This window comes from Mytilus trossulus, unplaced genomic scaffold (genome assembly GCF_036588685.1).
Source record: "Mytilus trossulus isolate FHL-02 unplaced genomic scaffold, PNRI_Mtr1.1.1.hap1 h1tg000174l___fragment_3__unscaffolded, whole genome shotgun sequence".
NCBI lineage: Eukaryota > Metazoa > Mollusca > Bivalvia > Mytilida > Mytilidae > Mytilus > Mytilus trossulus.
In genome coordinates, this window is record NW_026963308.1 from 317,338 (window position 1) to 343,105 (window position 25,768).

The 25,768-nt window shown below is 35.4% G+C and overlaps 1 protein-coding gene across 1 annotated transcript in view; it reads left to right on the plus strand.

The window, feature by feature from the left end:
* LOC134700854 (uncharacterized) overlaps positions 1-25,768 on the plus strand; it is a 60,700-nt gene that overhangs the window by 17,089 nt on the left and 17,843 nt on the right. Inside the window, exons 3-5 of the mRNA XM_063562011.1 lie at positions 13,758-13,809; positions 21,974-22,234; positions 25,193-25,684. Coding sequence (XP_063418081.1) covers positions 13,764-13,809; positions 21,974-22,234; positions 25,193-25,684 — 799 coding nt within the window. The 5' untranslated portion in view covers positions 13,758-13,763. The remainder of the gene's footprint in view (positions 1-13,757; positions 13,810-21,973; positions 22,235-25,192; positions 25,685-25,768) is intronic.

Below are 25,768 nucleotides of genomic sequence, written 5' to 3' on the forward strand. Positions count from 1 at the left end.
ATGTGATAGTCTTGGATACCTTTACATGCTTTGGTACTTAACACTCCCTGCCAAAAATATAATACACTTCGATACCTTTATCAGCAGTGAAACTCACACTGTCTACTAACCCGAATAATTCAGTCCCTCCCCGTAATCGATCTCTCCTACTTGCGAGGTCCTGAATTCCTAACACGATAAAAACTCTTCACGAATCCTGGACTTTGATTGGTGCCCTGTAGAAGAGGTGACCAATCAGCAATCAGCTCAATTTTATCGAGATAGGTAAATCCCGAGCTAATTCCGAATGGTTGATTGAAGATTTTTCAATGTCTATGCATTCAGGTGTTAATGTAGTAATCGAAGATCAGCGGAATATAACGACTGAATTTTTCGGGTTAACTGTCTACTTGGTATATAGTACACTTGGATACCCTAGCAGCAGTGGCACTTAACACTATCTCCTTGGTAGATGATACAGTTGTATATATGTTACAGTAAATAGGTGAAATTAGGAATTACACGTAATTACTAAACATTTCAGTAAATACCTGTAATTACTAGCCAATTTAGTAATTACATGTATTTACTGGTTGTTTCAGTGATTACTGGTATTCACTGATTTTTTTTGTCATTTTTACAGCTATTTACTAACTTGATATATTTGTTATAAAATTAAAGATAATGGTACACTGTCTACTGGATAAATAGGGTTTCTTACAGGTAGTGATACTTAACACTCTGTACTGGATAAATGGGGTTTATTACGGGTAGTGGTACTTAACACTCTGTACTGGATAAATGGGGTTTATTACGGGTAGTGGTACTAAATACTTTGTACTGGATTAATGGGGTTTCTTACGGGTAGTGATACTTAACACTCTGTACTGGATAAATGGGGTTTATTACGGGTAGTGGTACTAAACACTGTGTACTATTTAAATGGGGTTTCTTACGGGTAGTGGTACTAAACACTGTCTACTGAATAAATGGGGTTTTTACAAATATTGTTACTAAATACTGTGTACTGGATAAATGGGGTTTCTTACGGGTAGTGGTATTTAACACTGTGTACTGGATAAATGGGGTTTCTTACGGGCAGTGTTACTAAACATTGTGTACTGGATAATTGGAATTTCTTACTGATAATGGTACACTTTGTACTGGATAAATGGGGTTTCTTACGGGTAGTGGTACTAAACACTGTGTACTTGATCAATGGGGTTTCTTACGGGCAGTGTTACTAAACACTGTGTACTGGATAATTGGGGTTTCTTACGGATTATGGTACACTGTCTACTGGATAAATGGGGTTTCTTACGGGTAGTGGTACTAAACACTGTGTACTGGATAAATGGTGTTTTTACAAGTAGTGTTACTAAACACTGTGTACTATATAAATGGGGTTTCTTACGGGTAGTGGTACTAAACACTGTCTACTGAATAAATGGGGTTTTTACGAGTAGTGTTACTAAACACTGTGTACTGGATCAATGGGGTTTCTTACCGGTAGTGGTACTTAACACTGTGTACTGGATAAATGGGGTTTCTTACAGGTAGTGGTACTAAACACTGTGTACTGGATAAATGGTGTTTTTACAAGTAGTGTTACTAAACACTGTGTTCTGGATAATTGGGGTTTCTTACAGGTAATGGTACACTGTCTACTGGATAAATGGGGTTTCTTACGGGTAGTGTTACCAAACACTGTGTACTGGATAAATGGGGTTTCTTACGGGTAGTGGTACTAAACACTCTGTACTGGATAAATGGGGTTACTTACGGGTAATGGTACACTTTCTACTGGATTAAAGGGGTTTCTTATGGGTAGTGGTACTTAACACTGTGTACTGGATAAATGGGGTTTCTTAGGGGTAGTGGTATTAAACACTGTACTAAGTACTGTGTACTGTACACTGGTAAATGGGGTTTCTCAGGGTAACGGTACACTTTGTACTGGATAAATGGGGTTTCTTACGGGTAGTGTTACCAAACACTGTGTACTGGATAAATGGGGTTTCTTACAGGTAATGGTACTAAACACTGTGTACTGGATCAATGGGGTTTCTTACGGGTAGTGGTACTAAACACTGTGTACTGGATAAATGGGGTTTCTTACAGGTAATGGTACTAAACACTGTGTACTGGATAAATGGGGTTTCTTATGGGTAGTGGTACTAAACACTGTGTACTGGATTAATGGGGTTTCTTACGGGTAGTGGTACTAAACACTGTGTACTGGATAAATGGGGTTTCTTACGGGTAGTGGTACTAAACACTGTGTACTGGATAAATGGGGTTTCTTACGGGTAGTGGTACTAAACACTGTGTACTATATAAATGGGGTTTCTTACAGGTAGTGGTACTAAACACTGTCTACTGGATGAATGGGGTTTTTACAAATAGTGTTACTAAACACTTTGTACTGGATAAATGGGGTTTCTTACGGGTAGTGGTACTAAACACTGTGTACTGGATAATTGGGGTTTCTAACTGATAATGGTACACTGTCTACTGGATAAATGGGGTTTCTTACGGGTAGTGGTACTAAACACTGTGTCCTGGATAAATGGGGTTTCTTACAGGTAGTGGTACTAAATACTGTGTCCTGGATAAATGGGGTTTCTTACGGGTAACGGTACACTTTGTACTGGATAAATGGGGTTTCTTACAGGTAGTGGTACTAAACACTGTGTACTTGATAAATGGGGTTTCTTACGTGCAGTGGTACTAAACACTGTCTTCTGGATAAATGGGGTTTCTTCCAGGTAGTGGTACTAAACACTGTGTACTGGATCAATGGGGTTTCTTACGGGTAGTGGTACTAAACACTGTGTACTGGATCAATGGGGTATCTTACGGGCAGTGGTACTAAACACTGTGCACTGGATAAATGGGGTTTCTTACGGGTAGTGGTACTAAACACTGTCTACTGGATAAATGGGGTTTCTTACGGGCAGTGTTACTAAACACTGTGTACTGGATAATTGCGGTTTCTTACGGATAATGGTACGCTGTCTACTGGATAAATGGGGTTTCTAAGGGTAGTGGTACTAAACACTGTGTACTGGATAAATGGGGTTTCTTACAGGTAGTGGTACTAAACACTGTGTACAGGGTAAATGGGATTTCTTACAGGTAACGGTACACTTTGTACTGGATAGATGGGGTTTCCTACGGGTAGTGGTACTAAACACTGTGTACTGGATCAATAGGGTATCTTACGGGTAGTGGTACTAAACACTGTGTACTGGATAAATGGGGTTTCTTACGGGTAGTGGTACTAAACACTGTGTTCTGGATAAATGGGGTTTCTTACGTGCAGTGTTACTAAACACTGTCTACTGGATAAATGGGGTTTCTTACGGGTAGTGGTACTAAACAATGTGTACTATATAAATGAAGTTTCTTACGGGTAGTGGTACTAAACACTGTCTATTGGATAAATGGGGTTTTTACAAATAGTGTTACTAAACACTTTGTACTGGATATAAATGGGGTTTCTTACAGGTAGTGGTACTAAACACTGTCTACTGGATAAATGGGGTTTCTTACGGGCAGTGTTACTAAACACTGTGTACTGGATAATTGGGGTTTCTTACTGATAATGGTACACTGTCTACTGGATAAATGGTGTTTCTTACGGGTAGTGGTACTAAACACTGTGTACTGGATAAATTGGGTTTCTTACAGGTAGTGGTACTAAACACTGTGTCCTGGATAAATGGGGTTTCTTATAGGTAGTGGTACTAAACACTGTGTCCTGGATAAATGGGGTTTCTCACGGTAACGGTACACTCTGTACTGGATAAATGGGGTTTCTTACAGGTAGTGGTACTAAACACTGTGTACTGGATAAATGGGGTTTCTTACAGGTAGTGGTACTAAACACTGTGTACTTGATAAATGGGGTTTCTTACGTGCAGTGGTACTAAACACTGTCTTCTGGATAAATGGGGTTTCTTACGGGCAGTGTTACTAAACACTGTGTACTGGATAATTGGGGTTTCTTACAGATAATGGTACACTGTCTACTGGATCAATGGGGTTTCTTCAAGGAAGTGGTACTAAACACTGTGTACTGGATAAATGAGGTTTCTTACGTGTAGTGGTACTAAACACTGTGTACTGGATAAATGGGATTTATTACAGGTAGTGGTCCTAAACACTGTGTACTGGATAAATGGTGTTTTTACAAGTAGTGTTACAAAACACTGTGTACTATTTAAATGGGGTTTCTTACGGGTAGTGGTACTAAACACTGTCTACTGAATAAATGGGGTTTTTACAAATAGTGTTACTAAACACTGTGTACTGGATAAATGGGGTTTCTTACGGGTAGTGGTATTTAACACTGTCTACTGGATAAATGGGGTTTCTAACGGGCAGTGTTACTAAACACTGTGTACTGGATAATTGGAATTTCTAACTGATAATGGTACACTTTGTACTGGATAAATGGGGTTTCTTACGGGTAGTGGTACTAAACACTGTGTACTTGATCAATGGGGTTTCTTACGGATTATGGTACACTGTCTACTGGATAAATGGGGTTTCTTACGGGTAGTGGTACTAAACACTGTATACTGGATAAATTGGGTTTCTTATGGGTAGTGATAATAAACACTGTGTCCTGGATAAATGGTGTTTTTACAAGTAGTGTTACTAAACACTGTACTATATAAATGGGGTTTCTTACGGGTAGTGGTACTAAACACTGTCTACTGGATAAATGGGGTTTTTACAAATAGTGTTACTAAACACTTTGTACTGGATAAATGGGGCTTCTTTCGGATAGTGGTACTAAACACTGTCTACTGGATAAATGGGGTTTTTACAAATAGTGTTACTAAACACTTTGTACTGGATTAATGGGGTTTCTTACGGGTAGTGGTACTAAACACTGTGTACTGGATAAATGGGGTTTCTTACAGGTAGTGGTACTAAACACTGTCTACTGGATAAATAGAGTTTTTAAAAGTAGTGTTACTAAACACTGTGAACTGGATCAATGGGGTTTCTTACGGGTAGTGGTACTTAACACTGTGTACTGGATAAATGGGGTTTCTTACGGGTAGTGGTACTAAACACTGTCTACTGGATAAATGGGGTTTTTACAAATAGGGTTACTAAACACTTTGTACTGGATAAATGGGGTTTCTTACGGATAATTGTACACTGTCTACTGGATAAATAGGGTTTCTTACGGGTAGTGGTACTAAACACTGTCTACTGGATAAATGGGGTTTTTACAAATAGTGTTACTAAACACTTTGTACTGGATAAATGGGGTTTCTTACGGATAATAGTACACTGTCTACTGGATAAATGGGGTTTTCTTACGGTTAGTGGTACTAAACACTGTCCTGGATAAATGGGGTTTCTTACAGATAGTGGTACTAAACACTGTGTCCTGGATAAATGTGGTTTCTTACGGGTAACGGTACACTTTGTACTGGATAAATGGGGTTTCTTACAGGTAGTGGTACTAAACACTGTGTACTTGATTAATGGGTTTCTGATGGGTAGTGGTATTAAACACTGTGAAATGGTTAAAAGAGGTTTCTTACGGGCAGTGTTACTAAACACTGTGTACTGGATAATTGGGGTTTCTTACAGATAATGGTACACTGTCTACTGGATAAATGGGGTTTCTTCCAGGTAGTGGTACTAAACACTGTGTACTGGATAAATGGGGTTTCTTAAGTGTAGTGGTACTAAACACTGTGTACTGGATAAATGGGGTTTCTTACAGGTAGTGGTACTAAACACTTTGTACTGGATTAAAGGGGTTTCTTACGGGTAGTGATACTTAACACTCTGTACTGGATAAATGGGGTTTATTATGGGTAGTGGTACTAAACACTGTACTGGATAAATGATGTTTTTACAAAACACTGTGTACTATTTAAATGGGGTTTCTTACGGGTAGTGGTACTTAACACTGTCTACTGGATAAATGGGGTTTTTAGCTCACCTGTGTCCTCTGAAACTACTGGGCCAAATACTTTCAAACTTTAACTGAATGTTCCTTAAGGTATCTTATTTATAAATTGTATCCGAAGTTTTGATCTATCAACAAACATGGTCGCCATTGCTAAAAATAGAACATAGGGGTCAAATGCAGTTTTTGGCTTATAACTCAAAAACCAAAGCATTTAGAGCAAATCTGACCTGGGAATATATCAGTGATATTGTTGGCTTTTTTCAAAACAACCTCTACCCATTTTTATTTGGAAAATATGTGTCGTTTTCATCTAATTGGGAAATTTAAAATAAACCATGAATTTGACTGAAACTTTAATTTACAGACCCGTTTTCAAGAGTCAAACCCTGCTTTAAAATAAGACCCCATTTTGTGAGTGATGATACATAAATAGACTCTCAGATGTGCACATATAGTCATTTTAGGCAAGAAAATTGTTTAAATGAGTGTTTTTCAGTGTGTTTTCATGCACAATTACTGCTGAGACTGCACTAGTACTGTTTGGGGAAAAAGTTGTCTTTTTGGGAATAATTTTAAGCCATTTTTTTTTCAAATTGGGATTTTTCTCCAGGGGAAAAAGCCTTTATTCTCAACTAATTTAAGGCAACCAATATCACTGTATATTGTTTATCAGGTCAAGATCTATCTGCCCTGAAATTTTCAGATCAATCAGACAACCTGTTGTTGGGTTGCTGCCCCTGAATTGATAATTTTAAGAAAATTTTGCTGTTTTTGGTTATTATCTTGAATATTATTATAGATAGAGATAAACTGTAAACAGCAATAATGTTCAGCAAAGTAAGATTTACAAATAAGTCAAATGACCGAAATGGTCAGTTGACCCCTTTAGGAGTTATTGCCCTTTATAGTCAATTTTTAACCATTTTTCTTAAATCTAAAAAATCTTTTACAAAATTCTTCTCCTCTGAAACTACTGGGCCAAATACTTCCAAACTTTAACTGAATGATCCTTAGGGTATCTAGTTTGTAAATTGTATTTGAAGTTATGATCTATCAACAAACATGGTCGCCATTGCTAAAAATAGAACATAGGGGTCAAATGCAGTTTTTGGCTTATAACTCAAAAACCAAAGCATTTAGAGCAAATCTGACCTGGGGTTATATTGTTTATCAGGTCAAGATCTACAATGTATCTGCCCTGAAATTTTCAGATGAATCAGACAACCTGTTGTTGGTTTGCTGCCCCTGAATTGATCATTTTAAGGAAATTTTGCTGTTTATTATCTTGAATATAATTATAGATAGAAATAAACTGTAAACAGCAATGATGTTCAGCAAAGTAAGATCTTCAATTAAGTCAATTTGACCAAAATTGTCAATTGACCCCTTAAGGAGTTATTGCCCTTTAAGGACTTTTTTCGCAATTTGTTCATCATGTTGACTTACTTTAAAAAATCTTCTCCTTTGAAACTGCTGTATCAATTTAAGCCAAACTTAGGCTAAATGAGTTTCAGAGTATTTAGTGTAAATTTTATATTTTATTTCCTTGTATGTCAAGAAACATAGCTACTATGGCTAAAATAGAACATAGGAGAACATGATTATTTTTATTGTCTTTTGAAGAAAATAGGACGATCCAAATATCATTTAAATAAATTGAAAAGCCAAAATAATCATTGATGAGAGATTTAACCAAAAGAATTAAGGTGAGCGATTCAGGCTCTTGATAGCCTCTTGTTACAAATAGTGTTACTAAACGCTGTGTACTGGATAAATGGGGTTTCTTACGGGTAGTGGTACTAAACACTGTGTACTGGATAATTGGGGTTTCTTACGGGTAGTGGTACTAAACACTGTGTACTGGATAATTGGGGTTTCTTACGTGCAGTGGTACTAAACACTGTGTATTGGATAAATGGGGTTTCTGACGGGTAGTGGTACTAAACACTGTCTACTGGATAAATGGGGTTTCTTACGGGCAGTGTTACTAAACACTGTGTATTGGATAAATGGGGTTCCTTACAGGTAGTGGTACTAAACACTGTGTACTGGATAAATGGGGTTTCTTACGGATAGTGGTACTAAACACTGTGTATTGGATAAATGGGGTTTCTTACAGGTAGTGTTACTAAACACTGTGTACTTGATAAATGGGGTTTCTTACGGGCAGTGGCACTTAACACTGTGTACTGGATAAATGGGGTTTCTTACGTGCAGTGGTACTAAACACTGTGTATTGGATAAATGGGGTTTCTTACGGGTAGTGTTACTAAACACTGTGTATTGGATAAATGGGGTTTCTTACAGATAGTGGTACTAAACACTGTGTACTGGATAATTGGGGTTTCTTACGGGTAGTGTTACTAAACACTGTGTACTGGATAAATTGGGTTTCTTACGTGCAGTGGTACTAAACACTGTGTATTGGATAAATGGGGTTTCTGACGGGTAGTGGTACGAAACACTGTCTACTGGATAAATGGGGTTTCTTACGGGCAGTGTTACTAAACACTGTGTACTGGATAATGGGGGTTTCTTACAGATAATGGTACACTGTCTACTGGATAAATGGGGTTCCTTCCAGGTAGTGGTACTAAACACTGTGTACTGGATAATTGGGGTTTCTTACAGATAATGGTACACTGTCTACTGGATAAATGGGGTTCCTTCCAGGTAGTGGTACTAAACACTCTGTACTGGATAAATGGGGTTCCTTCCAGGTAGTGGTACTAAACACTGTGTACTGGATAAATGGGGTTTCTTACGTGTTAACTAAACACTGTGTACTGGATAAATGGGGTTTCTTACTGGTAGTGGTAGTAAACACTTTGTACTAGATTAATGGGGTTTCTTACGGGTAGTGGTACTAAACACTGTGTACTGGATAAATGGTGTTTTTACAAGTAGTGTTACTAAACACTGTCTACTGGATAAATGGGGTTTCATACAGGCACTGTTACTAAACACTGTGTACTGGATAATTGGGGTTTCTTACGGGTAATGGTACACTGTCTACTGGATAAATGGGGTTTCTTACGGGTGGTGTTACCAAACACTGTGTACTGGATAAATGGGATTTCTTACTAGTAGTGGTACTAAACACTGTGTACTGGATAAATGGGGTTTCTTACGGGTAATGGTACAGTTTTTACTGGATTAATGGGGTTTCTTACGGGTAGTGGTACTAAACACTGTCTACTGGATAAATTGGGTTTCTTACAAGTAGTGTTACTAAACACTGTGTACTGGATAAATGGGTTTTTTTACGGGTAGTGGTACTAAACACTGTCTACTGGATAAATGGGGTTTCTTACGGGTAGTGGTACTAAACACTGTGTACTAGATAAACAAATATATCGCTAGCCTTTTTACACTTAGGTTATGAGTTTAAGTCCCTCACATGGCAGGTCCTTTGACTTCTTAAATTCATGCAAGTAATCAGTTTTCCACAGTATTGCCCAACAGCACAGTATTGCGCAATAGCATTGTATTGAGCAATATCACAGTATTGCGCAATAACAAGAAATTTTCAATTGCACAGTATTGTACAATAGCACAGTATTGGGCAATAGCAAGAAATCTTTGATTGCACAGTTTTGCGCAGTAGCAAGAAATCTTCAATTGCACATGTACAGTATTGCACAATAGCACAGTATTGCACAATAGCACAGTATTGCACAATAGCACAGTATTGCACAATAGCACAGTATTGCACAATATGATATCACAATATTGCACAATAGCAGGAAATCTTCAATTGAAAATAAAGACATTCTTTTAACCAATTTCAATTGGATTAATTAAAAGTCTTTAATTTTTGGGGTTCTAACCTTGTACTACTATTTTGGATAATGAGCCCCATTTTTAAATTGATCTACATTGAAAAAGGATCAAAAATTAAACTTTGATATCATCAAAATTTGTATTATTGCTTTTCTTTCATATGCAGACTAACTGTGCATTTAGATTTTTAATTTTTGGGCCAGCTGTCTTCAAATTGGTCCATATTACGGTCCAAAGGGTCCCAAATTAAACTTTAATTTTAATTTCAAAAAAGAAATGAATTCTAGGGGTTCTTCAATATGCTGAATCTCAGGGTGTATTAAGATTTTTGATTTTGGGCACAGTATTCAAATGGTTAAAATTGAATTAGTATATGCCCAATTAAACAGTGTTTTGAATTTTAGATTTTGGGCATGTTTTCAAAGCTGGTCCATTTTGTGTTCCAAAATTAAACTCCTGTTTGTTATCATCAAAATTTGAATTCTTGAGGTTCTTGTTATACTTGAATTGTGGATATAGAACCATAATAGGTAAATGTCAATTTTTGAATTTTTATTCATTCTGTCATTCATTCTGTGTAACAAATATTTATTCTTGAGTAATTCATTCAAAACGAGAATTTTCATTGTACGTTTACAAATATTTTGAGGGGGTAGATTCCACGCTCTACCAGTCCTTTACTAGGGAAAGCAGCCATATTGTATTCCGAATTTTTATACGACCGCAAAATATTTTTTTTGCGTTTATAGCATTACTCGTAATGCTTATGATGATGTCGGCCTTGGCGTCATTGTCAGAAGACGCATTTGGTTTCCAGACAATAACTTAGGTTTAAGTGAATGGCTCTCTATGAAATTTTACCACAAAAGGAAGGTTGGGATTGACTTTGGGGGTAATGGTACCAACAGCATAATTACAGCATTTTTGTAGTTTCCAGAATAACTTGTGTGTAAGTGTATGGATCCCTCTGAAACTGAACCACAAGGTTCAATATCACAAAGGGAAGGGTGGGATTGATTGAATGAGTAATTGCCCTAAACGTTCAGGAATTAGGGGCAGACAAAGGGCCCAAAAACAAGCATTTTTCTAGTTTCCAGACAATAACTTGTGTTTACATTTATGGATCTCTCTTAAATTGTACAACAAGGTTCCATACCACAAAGGGAAGGCTGGGATTGAGTTTTGGGGTAAAAAATCATATGGGGGGAGGGGTTTCAAAAAAAATTGGGGGGATTTTTTTCCAATTTTTTTTTTGGGGGGGGGTTCATATTTATACCCCAGCTTTATTATACCCCCGCTTTAAAAAAGGGGGGGTATACTGTTTTACCTCTGTCTGTCCTTCAGACCGTCAGTCCGTCCGTCAGTCCGTCCATCAGTCCGTCAGTCCGTCAGTCAGTCCGTCCCATGAAACTTTCGTCACATTTTTCTCAGGAACTACAATACAAGGATTTCTGAAATTTGGTTTCAGGGTTTATCCAAGTCAGCTATACCGTGTGATGCGTTTTCAGATTGATCACTTGACAACTTCCTGTTTACAGAACACTTGTATGATTTTACACATGATAGCCAAGTTGAAACCGTCCCATGAAACTTTCGTCACATTTTTCTCAGGAACTACAATACAATGATTTCTGAAATTTGGTTTCAGGGTTTATCTAATTCAGCTATACCGTGTGATGCGTTTTCAGATTGATCACTTGACAACTTCCTGTTTACCGAACACTTGTATGATTTTACACATGATAGCCAAGTTGAAAATTTTTGTCACATTTTTCTCAGGAACTACAATACAAGGATTTCTGAAATTTGGTTTCAGGGTTTATCTAAGTCAGCTATACCGTGTAATGTGTTTTCAGATTGACCACTAGACAACTTCCTGTTTACAGAACACTTGTATGATTTTACACATGATAGCCAAGTTGAACATTTTCGTCACATTTTTCTCAGAAATACAATACAAGGATTTCTGAAATTTGGTTTCAGGGTATATCTAAGTCAGCTAGACACTTGCATAATTTTACATTATTAATATTATCCACTTGCGGCGGGGGTATCATCAGTGAGCAGTAGCTTTCAGTTTACTTGTTTTTTCTTCAAAGTTTTTGAAAAGTTTCAAGAAGAATTTAATTGCACAGTATTGCACAATAGCACAGTATTGTACAAAGCACAGTATTTTGGAAATAGCAAGAAATCTTTAATTGCACAGTATTGTGCAACAGCACAGTATTGCACAAAAGCGCAGTATTGCTCAATAGCACATTATTGCCTAATAGCACAGTACTGCACAATAGCAAGAAATCTTCAATTGCACAGTATTGAGCAAAAGCACAGTATTGCACAATAGCACAGGGGGGGGGGGGTGTCAAACAAAATTGGGGGGATTTTTTCCAATTTTTTTTGGGGGGGGGTTATATTTTTTTCTTAAGTTTTTGAAAAGTTTCAAGAAGAATTCAATTGCACAGTATTGCACAATAGCACAGTATTGTGCAAAGCACAGTATTTTGGAAATAGCAAGAAATCTTTAATTGCGCAACAGCACAGTATTGAACAAAAGCGCATTATTGCTCAAAAGCACATTATTGCCTAATTGCACAGTACTGCACAATAGCAAGAAATCTTCAATTGCACAGTATTGAGCAAAAGCACAGTATTGCATAATAGCACAGTATTGAGCAAAAGCACAGTATTGCACAATAGCACAGTATTGAGCAAAAGCACAGTATTGCACAATAGCACAGTATTGTGCAATTGCAAGAAATCTTCAATTGCGCAAGAACACAGTATTGCACAATAGCAAGAAATCTTCAATTGCACAGTATTGCGCAGTAACACAGTATTGCACAACAGCATAGCATTGCGCAGTAGCAAGAAATCTTCAATTGCACAGTATTTCGCAATAGCAGAAAATCTTCAATTGAACATAAAGACAAATCTTTTAACCAATTTCAATGGGATAAATTAATTGCAAAATAGCACAGTATTGCACAATAGCAAGAAATCTTCAATTGCACAGTATCTTTTAACCAATTCCAATGGGATTAATTTAAAGTCTTCAATAATTTGGGGTTCTAACCTTGTATTACTATTTTGGATATTGGGCCCCATTTTTAAATTGGTCTACATTGAGGTCAAAAGGGTCTGAAATTAAAATTAGTTTGATTTCATCAAAAACTTGAGTTATTGCCGCTGTATGATATGCTGAATCTTATTGTGCATTTAGATTTTGTATTTTGGGACCTGTTTTTAAATTAGTCCATTTTAAGGTTTGAAGGGTCCAAAATTAAACAGAGTTTGATTTCAACTAAAATTAAATTTTTGGTGTTTTTTTATATGCTGAATCTAAGCATGTTGTTAGATTTTGGATATCAGACCATTCTAGGAAAATTAAATGTCCCATTTCAAATTTTTAAGATCTTTAACCACATTTATTTCTGTCAGAAACCTATGTTATGTCAACAATTTGATCACAATCCAAATTCAGACAGTATCAACCTTGATTATTGTGTCCAAATGTAACCAAACTGTTCAGGGTTCGACCTCCGCGGTTGTATCAGGCTGCGCTCAGCGAAGCATTTTATTTTATTTTGCTTTAAGATATTGATTTGATATTTGGTATATAGTTGTACCATGACAAGTTACAGATCAAGTTCAGAGTTTGTTCTGGTCTGTTGATTTTGTGCAGAGTTCTAGTCCTTGGACTTAGGAAATTCGTTTGTAAATATTGGTGTAGACTATTTAATCATCAAGTGTCATATCTATAAGGCACACTGATCAAAGTATCTATTTTACACAAATCTTATAACTTATTTCATGCATTCCAAATTTATGACAACACAATCTACTCTAGTACCTCGGATGAGTTGAACCTCGGATAATTCGAATACTTTGGTCCATTACCTTCGACTTCGACATAACAGGTTCGACTGTATAAAATGTGACACATTTTTATTGCATATTATTTTGGGGGGATAGATATTTTAGAGATTTAATAGTTTTACGAGTGACATGAGTGACGATATATTAACATTGCATATTCCTCATTTTTTAGACTGTCATGTCAGAGAAATCTTCAGGTGTGACTGCTGGACAAGGGAGAGAAGGTAATTTATATTTTATACTCCAACTCCAGGAATTGCAGTATACATGTGTGTTGTACTATGTCCTGCAATTAACTGCAATGTATTGATGAGATTAGTCACTGTAAATGATAATAACAAACTATGGAGCTGTAGCGTTAGCAGCTTTCCAATAGATGAAATACATGACATAGTAAGTACTATTAGTTACACAGTGTTTAATTGTCCTAATACGATAATTTATCGGGTCAATAAAATACATATCGGGTGAGGCGATAAATTCCGTTTTAGGACAATTGAACACTGCGTAACGAATTTATCCTGATTTTGCTATATTACATATTGATATCTTTAAATTCAATATAATGACAACATCAACCAAATATATTTTAGATATTTAATCTAAAACTGTGAAAAATTAAAATATTAGGACTATGGAGCAATTCATTTAAAAAAAAAATAATTAGGTCAATGGTAGAAGGGAGATTATCCCAATTGACGTAATAAATAAGGGAGATAATTCCTGTTGACGTAATAAATAATTGTACTGAAATTTATTGGGACAATATCAGCCAATCAAACTGCGAGAAATTACTCTAAATCAGGATAACATCAAATATATGGTCTTCTATAGGACTGACTTGGGACAGGCACATAAAGAATGTGACGCGGTTAAACATGTTTGTGAGCACTCAACCCTGGTGAAACAGCACAACATAAGAACAAACTATAAAAATCATTTGAAAACTTTTCTTCTATTCCTTTCACAATATTGTGGGAGTGTAAAATCTAAATTTAGAATCATGGTTTAAACTTAAACACAACTTGATGGTAAAAATTTAATTGGAAATTTCATCTTCATGATTATTTTCAAAATAAGATTTTGGGGTAAGTGAAAAAAATGCTATTGTTATTCTTTGCATATCATTTAGAAGTAGTAATTGATAATGTTTAGTCAAATTTTCTTCTCAAGTTTTATTAAGGCCATAAAAAAGAATAGGTTTGTTTGCCCAAACCCTACCTACCAAAAAAAAGCTGCCTACTCAAATTCTTTTATTGTCCTGATTTGAAGAAGTTTTTTTAATCAGATAGGCATGAAGACTAATAAACACCCAATACTTCAATATCTTTTTTTTTTAAAAAGAAAAAAGAAAATGCCTACCTACCTACCCACTGTCTCAACCTTTGGGTAGGTTTTGGGCAAACCAAAATATTCTTATTTGTGGCATTAAAGATAAGAATTAAAAGAGTTTCAATTAAGTTTATTGTAATTTTAACCCCTTTAATTTATATAAGGGTTATTCTTTTGACCGTATTACAGCCATAAAATCTCAAGATAATATTTAGTATTTATATGTGAAATTCTGTAGAGTAATTTGTATCAATAAAAAATATGTTGTATGATTGCCAATGAGACAACTCTTCACAAGATACCAAATGACACAGAAATTAACAACTGTAGGTTACTGTACAGTCTTCAACAATGAGCAAACCCATACTGCATAGTCAGCTATAAAATGCCCCGAAATGACAAATGTAAAACAATTCAAACGAGAAAACTAACAACCTAATTTAGGTACCAAAAAATGAATGAAAAAAATGACTTTTTTGCCATCAGTACAATTTTGTATTGAACCGGAATTTAAGGAAAACAAAGGGCAAGGTTCACTTATGGCACAAAATGGCCTAAAATATCAACTTTATCATCAAACACCAAAAAGGTCATGATTTGATTTGTAAATAGGTCTATTGCAAAAGACTTAATGCCTAATAAATCAGTTCTTTTCATAAAAGTACATAATATTCTCCAAAGTAGGCCAATTGTGGACATTTTGTTAAAATACGGCGACTTGATGCAATATTTAGACCTAAAAGCTTTAGGAAAACTTTGGCCGCCACCAAAAATTCAAAATGTTTTGTAATAAAAATATTCCAATTTTGATGTAGAATTCATCAATATAAAAACTTTGTGGATCGTGGATGGAGTCCAAGGTAAATTATGCCAAAAAAGATTAAAACTATGGAAAAAGTTTACCAAAATTGACCTAAAATACAAATAATGTTTATTTCAGTGATCATAGCTTCATAAATTTAAAAGAAAGGTGCCAAAAAAATGCAATTTTGTCTTAATAGTATTATCACAAGTATTTCAATGCAAAATTTGTCATTTTTGGGCTGGACTTAAAAAATCGTAAAAAATTTAGGGCCAATTTTAACCCTTCGTGAACCTTCTCCTTTTGTCCTCAGAATATTAAAAATTTGTATTTAATCTTTATGTTCTACCAAGGACAAGTATAAGTTACTTGTGTTATATCATATGCTAAAAAAAAAGGAAATACACACTAAAGTAAAATAAATATCTAAAGAGCTTTTGTCTCACCTGCAATGAAAGTCACAAAAAGCAAGACGTAGGGATTGCTTTTCCGGCAACATTTCTGGCTCCAGCGTCAATAATTATTCAGTTTTCTGCTAAAGTAAGTAAGATAGGAACTATACTTATCGACTTTAGAAACGCAACACTAGATGATTCTTTTTAATTCTAATTTGATTTCAAATTACATTATCAGTGTCTTCAAGCCTACTTTTCTACTTCTTTTACTAGATGTGCTACGTGGTGAACATTAATGGAACTCAATTCTTTTTATTACATTGCTACATATCTAATAGAACTATACAGCTTTTTATGTCTCGACACCACTGTCATGCAAATTGCAATTTGATATTACTACATATTTTGTGAGGTATTCAGACTGAAAGCATTGTTTCTTGAAAAGGACATCATACAAGATGTTATACAAGTATCAAGTTGTCCTATTTTCACAAAAGCAAGTTGCTGTACTGTAAATTGTTAATTAGTGTACACTTAGTCTTAGTCTTTTTAATCGATATTCTATTCCTAACATCTTTTTGCTAGATAATTTGATAATAAATGGTGGATTTTAAAAGGATTTCATTTAATTCTTTAACTAAAGTCAGTTATGTTTGATCTATGCTACATACAATCATTCTCTAAATTAAATTATGTGGCAAAAGTGAATGATTAAGTTATAAGATGTATTTTTTTCAAAGAATTAACTGAAGATAAAATCTGATTAAAAAAGATTTTCAATTAAATACAAGTCCTGGAGTATGGCAGACCTTATATGCCTCTGCTGGTGGACTGTACTTCGGTACTGGTATGAAAATAGGGATTTTTTTGTGTTATCAAAATTTGCTGTTACAAAATGTTAGAAATTATTATAAATTAAGGAATGTATCTCCCTCATTCATAGCTCTTCCTTTCGTGGATTTTTTGAACCTTTTGGATTAAAGCTCTTCATCTTTTATATAAGCTTTTGAATTCAAATATTTTGGCCACGAGCATAACTGAAGAGACATGTATTGTCGAAATGCGCATCTGGTGCAGGAAAATTGGTACCGTTAATGTTATTATTATTATGTCACTCAATCTGAGGATTTCAAATTAACACATCAAAGCAGGTTGATTAAAAGTTTTGAATAAGACATGTAAATAGAAACCAAAATATAGAATAAATAATTAAACAACACAATGAATTTTAGTCCAAAATGTCAGAATTGAAAGTAAAAGTCAAAATTAATTAGAGAAGCATCTTTTTTGTCGACCACATATATGTATAAATAAACAAACAAATGTGTTTGTTTGTACAGGAGTTATTAATACACAGCTATGTACATGATATAAGTTTGGAGTCATTGACTCCATAGATACATCATTAAATGGAATTGTGATTACTGTCATACAAGTTTGTGGCTTGACACACTTGACACCTGGTTCCCTCCACTTCTTGTATTTAATTGTGATTACTGTCATTCAAGTTTGAAACTTGACACATAACAATATAGTATATATGCCAATACACATAATTAACAGCGCCTGGTGATGTTTTATAGCCTGACCAGTTTCGGTCCAAAAAGGACCTTCATCAGAGGCAGAATGGCGGATTAATGTTTGCACCCTATTTATATAGATATGGTAACCGGCGGCTGAGTTAACCGGCGTCTGAGTCAACCAGCAGTTCAGATTTAACTGGCAGTTGAGGTAACCTGCGGTTCAGATTTAACCGGCGGTTGAGTTAACCAGCGGTTGAGATTTAACCGGCGGATCAAAGTTATCCAGTGGATAACATGTATTTTATTGATATCTAAAAAGGTTCAATTATCCTTTCAGTGGGATTTTCCATGGTTACAGTTATCTATATTTAGCTAATGTACATGTTACAGTAAACTTTCTTTACATGTTACCGTAAACTTTTCGACATTATACGGTAATCATGTGACCTGATGATATAACCATATTTGGGCTTTAGCATTGGGTAAAGGGTGCTTTAATAATTTAAGAAGTACATGATAATCATTTAGTCTTGATCTTTGGCTTATGATACACCTAAATATCAAGTCTTGGAATAGTATGTCAAGGTTGTCATGTGATCTTGATATTTGGCTTATGATACACCTAAATATCAAGTCTTGGAATAGTATGTCAAGGTTGTCATGTGATCTTGATATTTGGCTTATGATACACCTAAATATCAAGTCTTGAAATAGTACTTCTTAGTAGTTGTGCAGCCTTGATCTCAGGCTTATGATGCACCTGAATATCAAGTCCTGAAACAGTAATTTATGGTTGTCATGCTGTCTTGATCTTTGGCTTATGATACACCTAAATATCAAGTCTAATAATAGTATTTCATGGTAGTCATGCAGTCTTGACGTTTTAGCTTGTGATACGCCAAAACATCAAGTCAAAACTATTGCCCCCCCCCTCTAAACCAAACAAAATTTGGTTAAGGGGGGGTCTTATTTAAAATGCTTCATTTAAGCCTTTAGTACTCCTTTTAAGATCAAAGGTAGACGAATATTAATCCTCAGTGTTAAAAAGTTTTCAACACCTTAATTTTGTAATGTAGGTATAACATATATACATCAATTTCAGGTAATCGCTAGGCTTATGCTTAGAGCTCCTATGTCAGTGAAAAAATCAACAGCAAAATATAGGAAAGGAGTACTGACATAAGAAGTCTCTAAACACATAACTCCAAATGGAGCTTTCGTTAGTAGAAGCCAAATTAACTATGTGTATCAGTGAGAAAAATGTAAAAGCATAAAAATATAGTAAACATACCAATACACATAATTAACATCGCCTGGTGATGTTTTATAGACTGACCGGTTTCGGTCTAAAAAGGACCTTCATCAGAGGCAGAATGGTCAGGCTATAAAACATCACCAGGCGCTGTTAATTATGTGTATTGGTATATATACTATATTTTTATGCTTTAACATTTTTCTCACTGATACACCGTTAATATGGCTTCTACTAACAAAAGCTCCATTTGGATCTAATGTTTTGAAACTTGACACACTTGACACCTGGTTCCCTCCACTTCTTCTATTCAATTGTGATTAATGTCATACAGGTTTGAAGCTTGACACACTTGACACCTGGTTCCTTCCACTTCTTGTATTCAATTGTGATTACTGTCATACAAGTTTGAGGCTTGACACACTTGACACCTGATTCCCTCTTCTTCTTGTATTCAATTGTGATTACTGTCATAGAAGTTTGAGGCTTGACACACTTGACACCTGTTTCCATCCACTTCTTGTATTCAATTGTGATTACTGTCATAGAAGTGTGAGGCTTGACACACTTGACACCTGGTTCCCTCCACTTCTTGTATTCAATTGTGATTACTGTCATACAAGTTTGAGGCTTGACACACTTGACACCTGGTTCCCTCCACTTCTTGTATTCAATCGTGATTACTGTCATACAAGTTTGAGGCTTGACACACTTGACACCTGGTTCCCTCCACTCCTTGTATTCAATTGTGATTACTGTCATACAAGTTTGAGGCTTGACACACTTGACACCTGGTTCCCTCCACTTCTTGTATTCAATCGTGATTACTGTCATACAAGTTTGAGGCTTGACACACTTGACACCAGGTTCTCTCCACTTCTTGTATTCAATTGTGATTACTGTCATACAAGTTTGAGGCTTGACACACTTGACACCTGGTTCATGTAGTGTTTGCTATATATGTATTTGTATATCAGTATTGAAAGAGGGATAACTCTGTTATATGTTGGAACAATTTATGTAAACTGCTTATCTCCCTTTGTACTGTGTTTTAATATATACAATATGCAGAGTTTCCGGTTATGTAATAAATGATGTACCTTCAATGGTGTTTGTTTGTGTGCCAGTATCAGGTTTAATCTGAGTGTTCTTTGTGACAGACACTATAGTTCCCTCCACTTCTTGTATTCAATTGTGATTACTGTCATACAAGTTTGAGGCGTGGCACACTTGACACCTGGTTCCCTCCACTTCTTGTATTCAATTGTGATTACTGTCATACAAGTTTGAGGCTTGACACACTTGACACCTGGTTCCCTCCACTTCTTGTATTCAATTGTGATTACTGTCATACAAGTTTGAGGCTTGACACACTTGACACCTGGTTCCCTCCACTTCTTGTATTCAATTGTGATTACTGTCATACAAGTTTGAGACTTGACACCTGGTTCCCTCCACTTCTTGTATTCAATTGTGATTACTGTCATACAAGTTTGAGACTTGACACCTGGTTCCCTCCACTTTTTGTATTCAATTGTGGATATACAAAGTCAGGTTAATACAAGTCAATTGTCAATAGTTTGAAGAGTTTTCACCGAATAATTCCAGTATATATTAACATTGATTATTAGAATTGACTATAAAAGTTAATATTGATAAGGTCTATGCTTTTCCAAAAAGGAAATACCTTACTGTATTTCTTCTTATTGTTATTATTCTGCTGCCAAACTTTGACACAATTTCCCTCCTTAACCGTAAGACATCACAATCAGGTTCACACTTAATAATGTTATCACAAATAGCTGTCTGGATCTCACCCTGTGAGTCTCAAAATTTTGTCAGTCCAGAGTTATCTGCCCAAAACCCAAACAAAAAATCTTGTTAGTAAATAAATGCCTTAACTGTCATAGGAAGACCAAAACCGATGAGTGGAATTTGTTCAAGAACTCACCCTGTGACTTTGATTTATTTAAACCGAAAAAGATTCAAAGACTCCTTGGTTGGGTTATGCCCCTTTGAAAATTAAACAAAGTCATTTGGCCACTCTAAATCAGAAACCGTATGTCGTAGACACTTTGGATTTTCACCAATGATTATTCATTCATGTGACCTTGTAGATAACTGGACATTACACACACAACAATCAATCCATGTTTGACATAGACTTTTTAACCGGATTTTTGTGACAAAAATGTCGGTTATTAAATTGGGGATGCTCGGCGGGTGGGCGGGCGGCAATCAAATGTTGTCCGTGCATTAACTCAAGAACCGTTCAACCAAAGCTTTTAAAATTTTAATATGTTGTTACTGACAACTAAATGAAGGTCAAGTTCAATAATGGTCATTTTGACTTTTACCGTTCAGGAGTTATGGTTCTTGAAAGATTGAAAAATGGCGTTTCCAGTCGTGTCCGTGCATTTACGCATGAACAGTTCTACCAAAGCTTCCCAAATTTTAATATGTTGTTACTGGTGACAAAATGGAGGTCAAGTTCAATAATGACGATTTTGACTTTTACCGTTCAGGAGTTATGGTTCTTGAAAGATTGAAAAATGGTGTTTCCAGTCGTGTCTGTGCATTTACGCATGAGCTGTTCTACCAAAGCTTCCCAAATTTTAATATGTTGTTACTGGTGACAAAATGGAGGTCAAGTTCAATAATGACGATTTTGACTTTTACCGTTCAGGAGTTATGGTTCTTGAAAGATTGAAAAATGGTGTTTCCAGTCGTGTCCGTGCATTTTCTCATGAACCATTCAACCAAAGCTTTTCAAATTTTAATATGTTGATACTGATGACAAAATAGAGGTCAAGTTCAATAATGACGATTTTGACTTTTACCGTTCAGGAGTTATGGTTCTTGAAAGATTGAAAAATGGTGTTTCCAGTCGTGTCCGTGCATTTTCTCATGAACCATTCAACCAAAGCTTTTCAAATTTTAATATGTTGATACTGATGACAAAATAGAGGTCAAGTTCAATAATGACGATTTTGACTTTTACCGTCCAGGAGTTATGGTTCTTGAAAGATTTTTAAATTGGTTAACAAATCTATATTAAACTTAGACTTAATGATTTTTTTATAGAAAAAGTTATAATTACAGATCCAATCCACACACAGACAAAGTCTGCTATGTTAAACAGGTTACTTGGCAGTGGAACGTATGTTTCCTATGACATGCGCTGTATGGTAACAGGCCAGTTCGCGGTCGGAAAATCTAGTCTTGTCAAGCTCTTAGCTGGTGATGTCGTCCCAGAAGGAAGACATCCTACCGATGGGATTTCCCTACTGGAAGGTCGCTGTGGCCTTGATGTAGAGACTAGAAGCTGGATTTATATTGATCCAGGTAGGAATATGTACACCATTTAAACTTTTCTATTATATTTAAAGTCATAAGAAACGAGTGACCGGTGAAAAATAATGTTCTTCCAATTCTTGAACCAATGGTTACAAACATCATTAACTTAGTCTTCTGTGCACGAATTTATCATTTTTTTCGTGTAAATTTCGTATAATCGTCATTTTTTTTTCAATCGGTCAGTGATGTTGTGAAAATATGGCAGGTAATTAAAGTTCGAGTTTTGAAGCCGAAGTTTAACGGTTGTCACCTGTTTGTCAACAATCGACAACAGCATGGTAATTGAGCAAGTGTTTAACATGTAAATTCAGATAATAGTTTATTTTAAGGACATCCATGCGTATTGTGATCACCGGATTTTTACCAGATGGGTCACACTGAGGTCACTTTGCATACGGAAAATATGTCGGGGCAATTGCTTCCTGGAAGAAAGCAAAAAAAATAAAGTAAACTTCTTCTAAATATGAATAAATTAAAGAATTTTCTTCAGAAAAAAGTATATGTACATAAGTTTTATAATGAAAACTATCCATTGAGTTATAAAAATAGTTATCAAAAGTACCAGGATTATAATTTTATACCTCAGACGCACGTTTCGTCTACATAAGACTCATCAGTGACGCTCAGATCAAAATAGTGAAAAGCCAAACAAATACAAAGTTGAAGAGCATTGAGGACCCAAAATTCCAAAAAGTTGTGCCAAATACGGCTAAGGTAATCTACTCCTGGGGTAAGAAAATCCTTAGTTTTTCGAATAATTCAAAGTTTTGTAAACAGAAAATTTATAAAAATTACCATATAATTGATATTCATGTCAACACCGAAGTGCTGACTACTGGGCTGGTGATACCCTCGGGGACGAAACGTCCACCAGCAGTGGCATCGACCCAGTGGTGTAAATAGTTATCAAAAGTACCAGGATTATAACATATGCATTATTTTTTTAAATTTGAGGTTTCTTATGACTTTAAATACCTCTTCCACCTCTCTATTAGCTTCAGAATCTTTATAACTTGAAAAGAGAAAGACATAGAAAAAACCTGCGGCTTATTGAACAAATTAAACGTTATACGAACTTAACTTGTTGGGATTGATGAATGTAGTTTCTCTTATGATTTAAACAAAATTCTAGTCTGATATTCAGAAATATTGTCCTTTAATCATGTTAACGGTCATATTTTTGGCAATTTTTATATGCCTTAACCGGCTTAAGATATTGTTGTGCATTTTTTTTTTCTTCACGGCCATTATACTGACTTCTGATTAAAAAAAAACGGAGTCGAAGGGAACTTCAGGTTGCACTCTGTTTCTCTGTCTGTCCATCTGTCAATCGCAAATCAGTTTTCCACACTTTTTATGCCCCAGCCGTTAAGTTTTACCCTTGTCCGTCTGTACGTCCGTACGTCCCAAAATTGATTTCTGTTCTCTAACTAAGCTGGCCTTAACCAAATGCTATGAAACTTATACAGAATGCCTATTACCACAAAACATAGATCAAGTTTGAATTTTGGTGGCCTCACTTTTACCGTTCTAGAGTTATGCCCTTTACATTTGGAATGATTGCTGAATTTTTCGTTTCCGTTCTCTAACTTTAGTTTGCCTCAACCAAATGTTATAAAACTTTATATACACAATGCTTATTACCACAAAACACAGATCAAGTTTTAATTTTGGTGGCGTCACTTTTACCGTTCTAGAGTTATGACCCTTTTACAATTAGAAAAGTTCCTGAAATATATGTTTCTGTTCTCAATTAAACTTTAGTTTGCCTCAACCAAATGTTATGAAACTTATGCACAATGCTTTTTACCATAAAACTAAGATCAAGTACAAATTTGGGTAGCGTCACTTTTACAGTTCTTGAGTTATATCCCTTTCTAACGTTATATGCAAGCAGGGGCATCATCTGTGTACCATGGACACATTCCCCATTTATCTTCTCCATGCTTGAATATATTGATTTGCTATTTGGTGTATAGTTTTATCATGACAAGTTACAGATCAAGTTTGAATTTTGTTCTGGTCTGAAGATTTTTTGCAGAGTTATGGTCCTTTAACTTTCAAAATTCAGTAAAATAATCAGTTTTCCGCACTTTTTTTGTTATTGATAAAGATATTGATTTAATAATTGGTATATAGTTTTATCATGACAAGTTACAGTTCAAGTTTGAATTTGTTCCGGTCAGATGATTTTGTACAGAGTTATGGTCCTTGAACTTAGAAAATTCACTCAAATAATCAGTTTTCCGTACTATTTTTTGTCATGCTTGAAGGTATTGATTTGTTAATTGGTATATAGTTTTATCATGACAAGTTACAGATCAAGTTTAATTTGTTTTCATGTCATATCGAGTGCAGATTTATGGTCCTTGGACTTACAAAAATCACTAAAACACTTTGAAGATATTGACTTGATATTTGTTAAATAGTCTACATTATGACAAGTTATAGATCAAATTAGAATTTTGTTCTAATACCAATAAATTTTTAACTGGTAGGGGACTATGTATTGACATGCAATACTGACAGAATGGTTGTTAGCTATTAACTTGGAGTTTATCGTCTGTTTATCTACTGCCGTTCTGTCTGTTCATTTTTTTAAATATTTCTTCTTCTTAAACTGAACTTAAATCATACCTGAGGCTTCTAGCTTCTAATTAATTCCTGAATTTCCTACTTAAAGTTAAAACACAGGAAGAAAACAGACAAACTGGTAGTTTTTGTCTTTGCTAAAAAGACATTACGACATATACATATAGGGACCTTATTTATTCTGTCGAGGCATATGTTACGGTTTTGTTAACAACCATTCAATGCTTTTGGCCTTGAGCATGTCTTTTTATGATTATTTAAAAAGATGGTATCAGTATAACAACAGCACATTATTAAACCAAAATAATTTTTTTTCTAATATTATCTATTCAAGTGATATATATTATTTTACAGAAACGTATGACGCTTTAGATGTTGTTTACAATAAGGTTTTGATGACTTCAGTAGAAGAGGATGAAAGAAAAGAAGAAAAAACACCAAAGAAACCACATTTACCAGATTCAAACCTTGTTAGAAGTGATGGTAAAGTGATGACCGCTGGTCCCTCCCAACAGCCTCTAGCAGCCAAACCTTTGTCACCTCAAACATCTGACAGTGTCTCCAAGAGAATACCAGAGGTAAAAACACACATGAAATCGAAAATGACAAAAGAAGAAATAAGAAAGAGAATGGAAAAAGTCCTCAAAAGTGGAAACTACAAGATGAAAGTTGGAAGACTGATTTTTTGGGACTTTGGTGGACAGTATGTTTATTATACGACACACCAAACCTTCATGACGTTCAGAGCTTTGTTTCTTGTGGTATTCGACGGAAGCAAAGGATTACATGAACTGGTCCCAGATGTTCTGTGTTTTCCAGGGCAGCACATGACACCAACCCCAGCAGGTATTGTATGTTAGTTACAATACAAAGACTCATATTGAACTTCTTATGTTGTGTATTATGTTAAAAAAAGCATCTACTTTATCA